The 13,845-nt window shown below is 40.1% G+C and overlaps 1 protein-coding gene across 6 annotated transcripts in view; it reads right to left on the reverse strand.

Moving 5' to 3' along the window:
- syt1a (synaptotagmin Ia) overlaps positions 1-13,845 on the reverse strand; it is a 212,300-nt gene that overhangs the window by 23,308 nt on the left and 175,147 nt on the right. For all 6 annotated transcript variants that reach the window (XM_085138838.1, XM_085138836.1, XM_085138833.1 and 3 more), the window contains 2 exons: positions 4,362-4,529; positions 2,336-2,503 (listed from right to left, as the gene is read on the reverse strand). In XM_085138838.1, the coding sequence (XP_084994964.1) occupies positions 2,336-2,503; positions 4,362-4,529 (336 nt within the window). The remainder of the gene's footprint in view (positions 1-2,335; positions 2,504-4,361; positions 4,530-13,845) is intronic.

Here is a 13,845-nt window from a genome sequence, read left to right on the forward strand (position 1 = left end):
CCATGGATTTGATTCCTTGTTTGCAGGAAAGCCCTGCACTGCACTTCACTGCTTCAAGCAAAGCACCATTACGACACAGGCTCATTATCTGAGACTGAAAAGAGATCAGTTCATATTCTCTCCATATCCTTAATAACACCTGAAGCAGACACAACCAATAACTCCTGCTTGGGCCGCACCTGTTTTACATCTGGTCATTTCGAAAAGAGGTTATAAATCAAAGGCAATCCAGATCCGAATATTGACTCTTCATCTTCCATCAACTTCCAATCAAGGTCTATTTCCTCATGTAGAATAGGAGTGCTGAAAATGGCTGCAGTGTGTTTTATATTGCAATGGACCCCCCCCCCCCCCCCCCTGCATTTCATTTGTCATCCACTCCCCTGACTTGTAGCTGCTTTAAAAACCACAGACTAAATAGTCTTACTTTGATGATGGGAGTCGCGTTTTAATGAACGCAAATACATTCTCCTCTTGAGGCTAGTAAAAGAAGCAGTGACAGTTAATTATGCCTGTCAAGAGCAGTGACCGAGCTCTTTAATATTTCCTTTGAACTGTAAAAGGTCAGCCGCTGCTTCTTCAATGGAAAGGGCATTTTAGGGACTCTGATACTTCATATTTGACCTTAAAAATAAAGAGGATTGTGCTACTTGTGTATAGGTGAAGAAGAAGATTTTTACCTGAAAGCAGCTTTCTTTTCTCTCTTTTTTGAATATGCTTTCAGTGCCTTCTTTGCATTACAGATACTTAAATGAGACTTATTATATTTTCCCCTTTTTTGTCACCAATCACTTCGCTAAGTACACCTCTTCAACAGCTCATTCACACAACTATCTAATCAGCCAATCACATGAAAGCCACTCATATGCATTTAGGCATGTAGATGTGGTCAAAATAACCTGCTGAAGTTCACTCTGAGCATCAGAATGATGAAGAAAGGTGATTTAAGTGTTTTTGAACATGGTTGTTGGTACCACATAGACTAGGCTGAGTATTTCAGAAACTTCGGATCTACTGGGAACTCCAGCTTACAGAGAATGGTCAGAAAAACATCCATGAGCGGTAGTTCTCTGGGACAAAATGTAGAAGAGAATACCTAGATTGCTTCAAACTGAAGGGAACAGTAACTGAAATTAACTACTTCCTACAACCAAGGTATGTAGAAGAACATCTCTGAATGCACAGGACATCTAAGCTCAAAGCAGAGGGGCTACAGCAGCAGAAGAAACACACCCATCAGCTACAGGAAACTCATGCTACAATGCACACAGGCTCACCAAACTCAGAGACTAAAATATTGGAAATACATTGCCTGGTCTGATGTCTCTCAATTTCTTATGCAACATTTTCATGTTTGGGTTAGAATGTGGGGTCAACGAAAACATGGATTCCTCTAGCCTTATATCAGCAGGTCAGGTGTAATAGTTTCTTGCCATACTTTGGACCTTTTGGTACCAACTGAGCATTGTTTGAACACCAAAACACAGAAGCCTACACAATTATTACTGCACCACCAATCCCTTTATGGCCACAGTGCACACCAAAGTGTACGTATGCTTCTTGAACATGCTGGTAAGTTCGGTGTACTCAAATGGCCTTCATAGTCACCAGATCTCAAATCTACAGCAACTGCGTGATACTATTAAGCCAATATGGTTCAAAATGTGTGAGGAATGTTTCGAGCACCTTGTTGAATCTGTGCCATACAGAATAAAGTCACCCGGGGCCCAGGGTTGAAAATCCTTCAGTATCATTTCTTTGACCAGCATTAACCATCTTACAATCATTAATCAATGTTTAACTAAGAATAAGGATTACCAAGCATCACTTCAGTGTATAAGCCTGTCAGGTAAAGCTGCGCACAAGCTCACAAAAGAAAGTAACATGATGCCCTTCAGTTTGAAAAACACCACCAACCTATTCTGCACCGTTATAATTAACCTTTAAATCAACCCGCCGTAATGCTAAAAATAGGCTTGGCAACACATGCTATATGCCATGACATTTACCATGAAAATTGAATCTCCTGGATTGGTGGCTGGGAAGTTACACGTCTGTTAATTGAAGGGGAAGTGCGGACATATGATTAAGTGACATTTCCAGAGGAGATGGATTACACCGTCGACCGCACCGCATTTGCAGTACAAGTTTAAACGGTTTGCTGAGCAAAATAAAATAATGCTTCTGATATCACTTATGCCCTTTTCATTAAAACTGCAGCTGCTAGATGTACAAATCTGTGCCTCGGCATGAGACAGATGTCACAAAGTGATTTCAAATTGAGTTTATTTCTCATTTTATGAGGTGCAATTGCAAATTTTGGCAGACGTCTTACCTCCTCCTTCTCAGCGCTCTGCAGATCCCGCCACTCCTCTGTTATGTGGCTGAAGTCCACCTTGTTCATGGGCACCTTGATGTCGCCAATGGCATCATGCTTGGAGAAGCGGTCAAAATCGTACACCGTCATCACCAGTGTCTTCCCGCCAAGCTCTACATACGGGACCTGAAGTAGAAAGAGGCAAAGCATTTATGGCTCACCCAGGTGAGGTTGATTATATCTATTCAACAATGTAAAAAGCCCAGAATCTGACATTATTTTGGGATTATACAATTCTTAAGCTTATAGTTGACTAGTTTTAGCAGAAATCTATTTTTCTTTCTTTTTTTGTAGCCTACAAGTTGCTCAGACGACTCTTTTTCAAACCAATGTGACCACATTGGTTTGAAAGAGAGTGAAAGAGAAAAGAGAAAAAAAAAGCTTTGGCATGATCTTGTATGAAGTTTAATTTTTAGATCATTGGTATGTTGTCACAAGCTCATGTGCTCAAATCTTTTCAATTGATTCGTTCTTCCTGCAGATGGGCAGTAGTGGGGAAAACCCATCTGTATAACCCCGATGTTGACAAACTCAATGCACAAATGAGTAATAGGCAGTGGTTGTGCTTTCAATTTGGCTAGATTTATATCTAATGAAAGGACAAAGTTACAAGAACCAAAATATACAGGCTGTGACCAGAGCATTCAGGTATGCAGTCTTTTTGAGCCTGTTTGAATTTGCAATAAAAATTATTTAAGGGCAGGGCAGAGAACGGAGTGAATATAGTGACAAAGCAGTTTAGCATGAGCATAAGGGGATGACTGTCATGACTCTCGAGTCCAATGTTAAAGTTGTTGCTGTATTTTTGTTGGCCAGCAGGGGGCGACTCTTCCGGTTTTAAAATTAAGGAAGTTGTGAAGAAATTAGAACTCCTCACTTAATTTTTGACCCTATTAAACGCTTTCCTTGTAACTTTATGGTATCAGTCACTAATTTTAAGTCAAATTCAATGGAACATGAACATTTTTTTATTATAGCTAAATTTAGGGAAAAAAGGCTAAAAATTGAGCTTCACGTTAATTTGCTACAGTTTTTGGTATTTTGTTTCTTCATTGTGCGGCTATCAGCTGAAGTCGGCTCTTCAGTTTTACATTTTACTTAAACCAAAACTAGCATGCTAATGACATAACAGAGATGCCTGTCTAACCAAGACAGCAAACACAGGGCAAATATGGTCAAGCCTGGTCTAAAAGAAGAGGGTGACAGTTAAAATGTTCTTCTCAATGCTTCAAAACAGTCACCAGTTTGTCTTTGTTTATATGCAATCTATGACATTTAAAAAATCTTTGAATGAAGAAGGCTATTATTTATTGTTAACCAAATAAAAATGAAAAGCATCTAACTATATCCTGATAAATTGCTGAATTATATGAAAAACAACTGACATATGACTGGATAGCGAGAGGAGTATCTTTTAATAAGACTGTCCTTGACCTTATCTCCCATAAACATCTCTTCTTTTTGACGACATCACTACTTCTTATAATCTCATTTCCTGTTTGTTTCCCCCCACGATGCATCAGAGATTCTGATTTAAGCACTACAAAAACACACACAAATAAATTCTGCATAGATATCACATCACATTATGCTTAACTTACACCAAACACCTGCGCTCTCCGCTCTTGGTTGAATAACAAAACTTTCCCCACTACTGAGCAGGAGCCACACATCCATTACAGCCGAGGCAAGGCCAGGGTGTGGCGGTGCATCTGCCTGTGTTAATCCCAATCACATTGAGCCTCAGTGTGTGTGTGTGAGTGTAACTGTGCGTGTGAGAGATATTCTGTCAGGAGCTTGTTAATGTGCCAGCTGGTTGCTGTCTCCACACCTTCCCAGCATTCAAGCCTGCATGCAAATTGGATTGTCAGTGGAAGCAAAAGATCTCCAGCAACAACAACAAAAAAAAAGCGTTTGTGATGCGCAGATGTTTCTTAAAATTCAGTGGAAGCAGATTAAATGTTGCTTTTATTGTAAGGTGCACCTTGAAGGTGAACTGCTCATTGAAGACGGGGTTGAGGGTCTTCCTGTGGACCTTGGTCTCAAATTTCTTCTTCTTGTCAGGCAGCAGGTAGACCTTTACGTATGGGTCAGATGTGCCACCCATGTCCATAGCAGGCAGCTCGGCCGCCTGAATGATCCCCACCATGAGCTGAGAAGGAAAAGGGGACAAGCAGAATCGTGAGCGAAGACCTTTCAGTGCTCATAGATCCAAATCATCATTACTTCCCCTGTCTTCCCACCAACATCCTTATAAAGAAATCATATCTTGGTTAAATTGCCTGTTCTTTGCTCTAAGATCTAGAGAAAATGTGATTTTCTATCCTTATCTTTTAATATCACCAGCATCCATTGCTTTATAATGGTGTCCTGAAGATGATTCAAATCTGAAGAGTTCTTAAAGGTCAGCAGGTGTCAGACTTGGAATAAGCGGACTGTTTTTCTTCACATACGGCTGATAATTGATAACCACAATGGGGGGCATGGGAGGCTGATTGACCTGCCAGTCAGAGCCTCTACTCAAAGGCCTCTCCAGAGGCCCAGCTAGTCAGTCAATCAACTTCCTATCAGGCACCCATCAAGCGGCAATCTGGAAGCCGACCAGGGCACTCAGCCATGGAGCTCTACAGCTGTCAGGAGCTGCATCGGTGTACTACGTGGTGCTACCACTGACGCAGTGGCAAATAAACAGTGACCTCCAGCCCAATCAGCATTAACCACCAGCATGATTTCGTTTTTGTTTTTTTTTTCTGTATAATATGCTCTACGATTTCTGACAGCAGACTCAGAGCAAAAGCTGAGTTATATTTACATGTGTGGAGACATTGAGATGGAAAACAATGAAGGAATTACTTCAAATCTAAATACATCCTGGAAAGAAGCACACTAAATCTTTAAATATAAACCTCAAAACTGGGTTTGTTGCTAAATGTTATACTTATTTAATAACTTTAATAACTTACAGTGGGGCAAAAAAGTATTTAGTCAGCCACCGATTGTGCAAGTTCCCCCACTTAAAATGATGACAGAGGTCAGTAATTTGCACCAGAGGTACACTTCAACTGTGAGAGACAGAATGTGAAAAAAAAAATCCATGAATTCACATGGTAGGATTTGTAAAGAATTTATTCGTAAATCAGGGTGGAAAATAAGTATTTGGTCAATAACAAAAATACAACTCAATACTTTGTAACATAACCTTTGTTGGCAATAACAGAGGTCAAACGTTTACTATAGGTCTTTACCAGGTTTGCACACACAGTAGCTGGTATTTTGGCCCATTCCTCTATGCAGATCTTCTCAAGAGCAGTGATGTTTTGGGGCTGTCGCCGAGCAACACGGACTTTCAACTCCCGCCACAGATTTTCTATGGGGTTGAGGTCTGGAGACTGGCTAGGCCACTCCAGGACTTTCAAATGCTTCTTACGGAGCCACTCCTTTGTTGCCCGGGCGGTGTGTTTTGGATCATTGTCATGTTGGAAGACCCAGCCTCGTTTCATCTTCAAAGTTCTCACTGATGGAAGGAGGTTTTGGCTCAAAATCTCACGATACTTGGCCCCGTTCATTCTGTCCTTAACACGGATCAGTCGTCCTGTCCCCTTGGCAGAAAAACAGCCCCATAGCATGATGTTTCCACCCCCATGCTTCACAGTAGGTATGGTGTTCTTGGGATGCAACTCAGTATTCTTCTTCCTCCAAACACGACGAGTTGAGTTTATACCAAAAAGTTCTACTTTGGTTTCATCTGACCACATGACATTCTCCCAATCCTCTGCTGTATCATCCATGTGCTCTCTGGCAAACTTCAGACGGGCCTGGACATGCACTGGCTTCAGCAGCGGAACACGTCTGGCACTGCGGGATTTGATTCCCTGCCGTTGTAGTGTGTTACTGATGGTGACCTTTGTTACTTTGGTCCCAGCTCTCTGCAGGTCATTCACCAGGTCCCCCCGTGTGGTTCTGGGATCTTTGCTCACCGTTCTCATGATCATTTTGACCCCACGGGATGAGATCTTGCGTGGAGCCCCAGATCGAGGGAGATTATCAGTGGTCTTGTATGTCTTCCATTTTCTGATGATTGCTCCCACAGTTGATTTTTTCACACCAAGCTGCTTGCCTATTGTAGATTCACTCTTCCCAGTCTGGTGCAGGTCTACAATTCTTTTCCTGGTGTCCTTCGAAAGCTCTTTGGTCTTGGCCATGGCAGAGTTTGGAGTCTGACTGGTTGAGGCTGTGGACAGGTGTCTTTTATACAGATGATGAGGTCAAACAGGTGCCATTCATACAGGTAACGAGTGGGGGACAGAAAAGCTTCTTACAGAAGACGTTACAGGTCTGTGAGAGCCAGGGATTTTCCTTGTTTGAGGTGACCAAATACTTATTTTCCACCCTGATTTACGAATAAATTCTTTACAAATCCTACCATGTGAATTCATGGATTTTTTTTTCACATTCTGTCTCTCACAGTTGAAGTGTACCTCTGGTGCAAATTACTGACCTCTGTCATCATTTTAAGTGGGGGAACTTGCACAATCGGTGGCTGACTAAATACTTTTTTGCCCCACTGTAATTACGCAAGTTGCACATTTTACATATTTTTTATATACAGATAGATAGATAGATAGATGCCCTTTTGTCTTTTGGTTACATCAAACCTTTCATCTAGATTTTATGTTTTATGTAATCACATGTATTTAGTCAAGCATGAACTTCCATCACAGGTGAAATATAGATAGGCTTTGATAAATGATTAATTGATTTTGAAGACATGTTTCCAGAAGTGCACACCCCTTTGATTTTCCTTCCTAAGCCACAGATTGATGTCTTCTTGGGCTTGAATCAGCCACATTACATAGCATAACACTGAAATTTGTTCACTTTTGAATTGTTTAAAAGATTTGGAAAAGTTTAGCAGCTCTGAAACACTTTTCTAACAGCTGTAACAACAAAGTGTTTTGAATGTCCTACACCTCTGATGCCCTCCTCCAATGCAGAACTCATATTTTAAGTTAGAAGAGCTAATTTCTCAGTCACTTTAATGGCTCATCACACTGGGGTAAGAATACATTAGCAACCTCCTTGTATCTTGGAAAAATCACTGGGTAACCAGTGATTGATTTAAAAAAAAAAACATTTCTTTGCTGTTGGAGACAGATTGCAAGAAGTTACAGTCACCAGCTCGTCACCCAGAGGTTGAGCGTGTAACACCATCATAAAACGACAGCACAGGTTGCCTGTTGGGAGTTAACCTATCTCCCAACAATCAGACTCAAACAGACTGGCGAAGATTAACAGATAACTGATGTCTTATTTATATATGAGACTAATTACAGCTTTGCAATTAATCCAGATTATACTTGTCTGTGACATGTCTTTTGGCAATAGGGGGGACTTGACTCAACTGGTTGCTAATTGGTTGTATTCTGATTATATTCCTATGTAAAAAGAAGCCGAACGCCTCTGTGCAGTTACATTGCAGTCCTGTGACAACTACGCCACTATTTCTGAATTTGTTTTTCAAATCCATAAAGTTCTGGCTAGACTCTGAATGCAAGCAGTTAAAATGAATTTCCGTGCATGCAGACAGTCACAGATTTTTCACTTTTCTCAGAACATAAATGGGCCGGCTCATACATCAAGTGAGGATGTGCAGGTCTAATGTATGTCACAGATGCAAAAATATACTTTAGCTTTAAAAACTGTCTGCTTGCCTCCACACATTATGTATGTATAACTTGATGAGAATTAACTAACTATAACTAATGATACTATTTCTCTATTTCTGCCTTAAAAACAGCTTTTACTCTACAAAATGTTTACATACCCAACAGTACAATGAGCTAAAAAGCTTCACTCTTATTTGTATTTAACGTTCTAGATACAATATTTATTCATTGATAATTCAATAAAACATGATTATTGCACAGGTTTAGGTCAGAATGACATCTGTACCATTACTTGGTCCATATTTGCATAAGGACGGTAGTAAGAGTCAAAAAGGTTAAAGCACAAATACTCACATTAACAGACATTTTACATGACAGCAGCAAACATTAAACAAATACACTGTGGAAAGTTTGGGACTGCTTTGATTGCTGTTCACCAGGTTATGCACAACATTTTCATGACATTTCCAAAAACACACCAGTTATTACTGTGACTTGGCGTCATTTACCTTAACCTAAATGGAACCATGTTGTGCACTGTAGTGCTGTGAAGCAGCACTTGGATTTTAAGTGTAGCAATTTATCCTCCCGCGCTGTCCTGCTGATTTCCACCCATCCATCAGCACAGTCAGTGGGAGACACAGCATGTCACACCATCTTTACTGGGAGAGGCACCGACGCTCGAGAAGAGATACGAGCGGGACGTGGCTGGAAATGTTGATGGGCACTTTGCTGCTTCTGCTAATTGTACCTTTTCCAATCCTGTATGACACTCCATGTCTACAGAACAGACTGACAAGAGTTGTTTTTATTTATAAAGCTCATTAAAAATCCCACTGTTTAAAACTACACCTCGAAGACAGCTACTCTGGCGTTGAAGTGATGTCTTTAAATATTTGTTTTCCCCGACTAACAAGGTATAATTAATAGTAAAAGCACTTTAAATATAGAAAAGCAGAAAATCTTGCATTATCTCTTTTGTGTCTGTAATCATGTATGCATACTACAGTTAGTGTTCTAGTTTTAAAAGGGTAAATAAAAAGTGAATCATTAATAAACAATGTTATTTTCCTTGTGGCTTTCAAGAAACATAAATACATGTCATTAGCATGCTATCACAGGAGGTTTCTTCCTGTTAAAAGGGAGATTTTCCTTCCCACTGTCGCCAAAGTGCTTGCTCATAGGGGTCATATGATTGTTGGGTTTTTCTCTTTATGTATTGTAAGGTCTACCTTACAATATAAAGCTCATTGAGGCGACTGTTGTTGTGATTTGGTGCTGTATAAATAAAATTGAATTGAATTGAATTTATGGAGAAATTTCAGAAGTTAATGGACATTTCTGGTAAATATACATTTCTCTGTATGTAGACGACAACCGATTTTCAATTTTTCCCAATATATCACAATTAATGGTGTATTAGTATGATTCCCACCAAACTGATAGCAGACTCGTGTCACTAAATCTCATTGCCGTTTTATCACCTTCTTGATGCCCCAAAGTTGCTTTGAAAACAGCAGCTGACTGTGAGTGGCTGCAGGACCTGTAAAATTCATTGCATATGGTTGTTTTCCCTAGCTTCACTGTAGCATAACAATTCTGTTTTCTCTTTGTTTACCATGCACCAACTTGCTGCACTTCTCTCAAACTTGACATTTAGATCATATGGACAAATACAGCTAACCGAGTCGCTACTTCAGGCTAGCACCAATAGCAAGTCAACCCCATCATTATAGACTTTCAGATTAAAGAAGCAAACTTAACAGCAATAAAAAACATGTTTACAGCCCAGTACAACAACAGCTGAGGTGTGTCTGGATAGTTTCTCCCTTCATAACAACTGTACAACAACTGTAAGGCTTAAAGCTTTGAGTTGTCGCCTTTTTGATTGACTGCTTTGACTGCCTCTTCAGATGCTATAACAGTCACAATTGTGTGGTGTCTCTTCAAGACAACCTAAATTAAGGGTTAGTGATGTCACAAGGATGCACCACTGCCCTCTGTTAGAGTATGGGAGAAGCGTGCTTGCATGTGAACACGTGGCCTGAGATGGACCTTAAAATTTCACCTCAATAACTCAAGGTAGAGTTACGGGTTGCAGAAACACTGCAGTTCATTTATGATAAGACAGCAGCCGTTCACCCAGGCCTTGTAAGGTTGGTGAAGAGAGTGTGTATTAAAGTACAAGCACTATAGAATTTCCAATACCAGTGTGGTCGTTGTTTTTGACTGTCCTGCTAAGTGTTTCTGCCGCCTCCTCTCAATACAACCCACGTTACTATGCACAGTAGTGAATTGCTGTTAAACCTACACTAATTTAAATCATTACATTATACATTTGGTTTTTTGGTTAGTGGTGCCTTTTGGAACATTATCTAAAAATAATTTAGCAGTTACCTCTGTGCATTGTTCCAATACAGTTTTTAAAAACAGCTTGGTAACCAAGCCTGCTAACAATTATGGCTCCAAAACACCAGCCTGATGACAGCCAAAATTTAAACATCTGACTAACCATTACACCTCTGTGATAAAGCAAAATAACAGTGGCTATGTGTTTGCACATCTGTGTGGGCTTTTCTATTTAACTATGGGACTCTAGCCCTCTCACAGCAAACGGCTGCTGGTATTAACCCCCTTTTGTTTATATGTTACTCTTCAGTCCAGTGAGCAGATGACCAGAATGGGCACTGGATGGTGATTCAGCTCTTGGCACCTTATCTTCGGAGGGTTTTGTCCCAGTGCATAATGCCTGTGCTGGGACTCCACACACATGCAAACACTTCCAAAGAAGCCCGAGACGGATTTGCCGTCCTGAAAACTAGTCCGCTAATGTGCAGTGGCTTTGTGTGTTATTTTGGAAATGAACTGCCTGGGGGGTATTCTGAAATAAATAATAAAAACCCAATAATATGAACGATTTCCTAACTGGACACAATGCCGTATGCCTGCTCTTGACCTGCAAAGAAGAGCAATGAATATGGTAATGATGTTGAAAGTAGGAATGACATTCTAATTCTCTCCCTGCTGTGCTTAGAGGGCTCTTTGTGGTTCATTTGCTGTGTATTTGCCTCATGTAGCCGTGCCGCCTCTCCCTAAATGATCTGGATCTTTTACAAAACCTTTCGTCTCATTAGTGTATAAACCCAGTGTCATCAACACCAGGGGCAGCAGCCATTTGTGGTGGTTAACAGACAGAAACAAAGCTGAGATTCTTTTTGCCACAAGGACTTGACATTAATCTGCAAGTCTTATCCCACTCAGCCTGATCTCCTTGCCTCGGTTTTGTACACAGACACACCAGTGATTCCTTCTTTTTCTTGGCAGGGTGGAACATTTACTGACAGAGTTTTAGGTCACTGGGGGACATTTGAAACACATACAATTAATTAGTTATTAGCGCTTACGGCGGTATCTTAAAGGAGAAGCAGATTTTTGAATATCTGTGACAAATTAGTCAGAGTTGTCTGTGAAGCTTACTGATGACATTTTGTTTCCGGAGGCAAACAACTCCACTGACACGGGACATTTGGGGTTCATAAACATGGCAACAGCATTGCTCACAATCCAATAAACTGACTGGCTGGTAGTAGTAGTGCGTCCCCCCAAACATAAGGCCCAGGGGCCACTGGAACAATTGTTGTTGTTTTAAGGGCATACATTATTTATTTGTAAAAATTTGTATTTTTATGTTTTAATGCTTTTCCTACTGATAAACACTTTATCAGTGTTTATTCTTTTTCTCTACAGACTTTTCTGTGAATCGACAAAAAAACACCCTTTCAAGTTAATCCCAAATATTTGTGCTCTAAGATTTATTTCATTTTCTACTGACACATTTCTTTATTATGCAGATGACATACTGCTGAAATTAGACTTCTTTCCTTATGTTGAGATATCTCAGGATTAAATGTGTGGTCAAATGTCTCTACATGGACAGAAATGAGACTTTAACTGGTCCTGCTTAAGATGATAGTAGGCTGTATGTGGTTTGACATCCCTGCTGCACATCTTTGACTCGTTATACCCAAGGCTCCAGCAGAATACAAATCTGACTGTGAAGCTAAAAAACAAAGTGAATATCATTCACTATTTAAAGCCTTTTGCCACACAAAAGGTTGATACTGGACTAAGGTGCAAAGGCCTCAAGGAAAACCTACATACTTCATGGGTAGCTTGGCAGCTAGTGTAGATATCCCCCCTGTTCACTTATCCATGCAGGGGGTGTATAAAGCAAACTCATGATAGGAGGATTGTCGTGCCTGCTGTTAGAAGTGTGCTGAATTTTTACTTACCTCCATAACAACTGTACTTATATTTCTAATTTTCATATGTATCTCCTGAAAGATTTTCTCCTGCAGAAAGGACCCTCTTCTTTCACTAACTTCATAAGTGTTACGAGAGATTATGCTCGAGTATATAAAACTTCAGTTTTAACATATTGCCACAGATATCACCACCACACCAGCCCTCTGCATGCCCTCCTTCACTACATCCATGACCCTGCCTGGAAGCTATAGCGACAAAATGATAATGGCTTAAAAATATAGCATCAATCCACGATATGATGCAAACTGTGTTTTTTCCCTATGTGACATTGGAGGTGACAATTACTACCTTCATACTTATTTCTAACCAAGACTGCCAGATGCGTTTGGGGGTGGGGATTGCCCCACCTTCACTTTACACCATTGTTCTACATTTTCTAATAAGCGATCCAATTTTCAATTATTCATGTCCACTCAGTTCAGTGCAGACATTATGAAGTCTTTTTGTGTTGTGTTGACTGTTTTTTTTTCCACTCCAAGGGCCCCTGAAATTTAACCGACTTTAATCGCCAGTCTGTCGCAGGGCTGATAAGCGGAAGCGAATGAATGAATAGATTTTTTATGCTATTAATTCAAGCAGGTCCAATAGGAACAAATTCACTGAGAGCAGTTTTGATTTTTTCTAAAATTTTACGTAATAAATTTTGTATTCAGTGATCTTAAAGTAATAAAAGAGTGGTTTTTTGTCTTGTTTTTTTGTCATTTTTGCACAAATAGATGCACTTTTGTATGAATGCTTTTACACGTTAGCATGTCACTTTTAAGAATCTGTAACTTCCCATTTCTTTATGTACATATGCGTACATAAAGAACAATGTACATATAAAAACAATCTATACATTAGAAAATTGATGTATCTCTTGATTGAAACCCCTGAGGATCACCACCTTTGTTCTTGTTCCCTGTTTTATCTGAACTCTGTGCAATAACTCTGTTTTCTGTAAATTGTGTTTATTTATTTATTTTGCACAATTAAGGGTATTTGTGTGGTAATTTGCATGATTCTGTCTGATTCTGTCTTTCTCTTCCCAACTGTGAAGAGAAAGATGGTGGTGGTGGCTTGTAGGTAGGTGGACCCATCTTTCTATGGCAAGGTTACTTTTTAAAATCCCTGCTTTCAGCCTCTTCAGACGGTAATTTTGATTTTACTTTTTGAACCCCCACCACCCACCCACTTATCAAATGAAACTGCTGCCTGCGTAACTACAAACTATCCCAAAACTAGATGCTTCTTGTGTTTGCTTTTAAAAGCAATATGCCAGTAATAACAGGAATTTCACACACAGCATTTAGCCAATAACCCATACCAGTTCTCCCAGGGCAGTTTTTTGGTACTCATTTTGATTGCCTGGCAAAAAAATAAATAATACAAACTCCTGAAGGCCACTGTGCCTCTGCACTGTGTCCCTAGTGGGGCTAAAAGTGGGTCAGATAAACTGCCGCCTCCCCTCAGGTTTTTAGCTCTGCCTGTTGTGAG

This window comes from Neolamprologus multifasciatus, chromosome 17 (genome assembly GCF_963576455.1).
Source record: "Neolamprologus multifasciatus chromosome 17, fNeoMul1.2, whole genome shotgun sequence".
NCBI lineage: Eukaryota > Metazoa > Chordata > Actinopteri > Cichliformes > Cichlidae > Neolamprologus > Neolamprologus multifasciatus.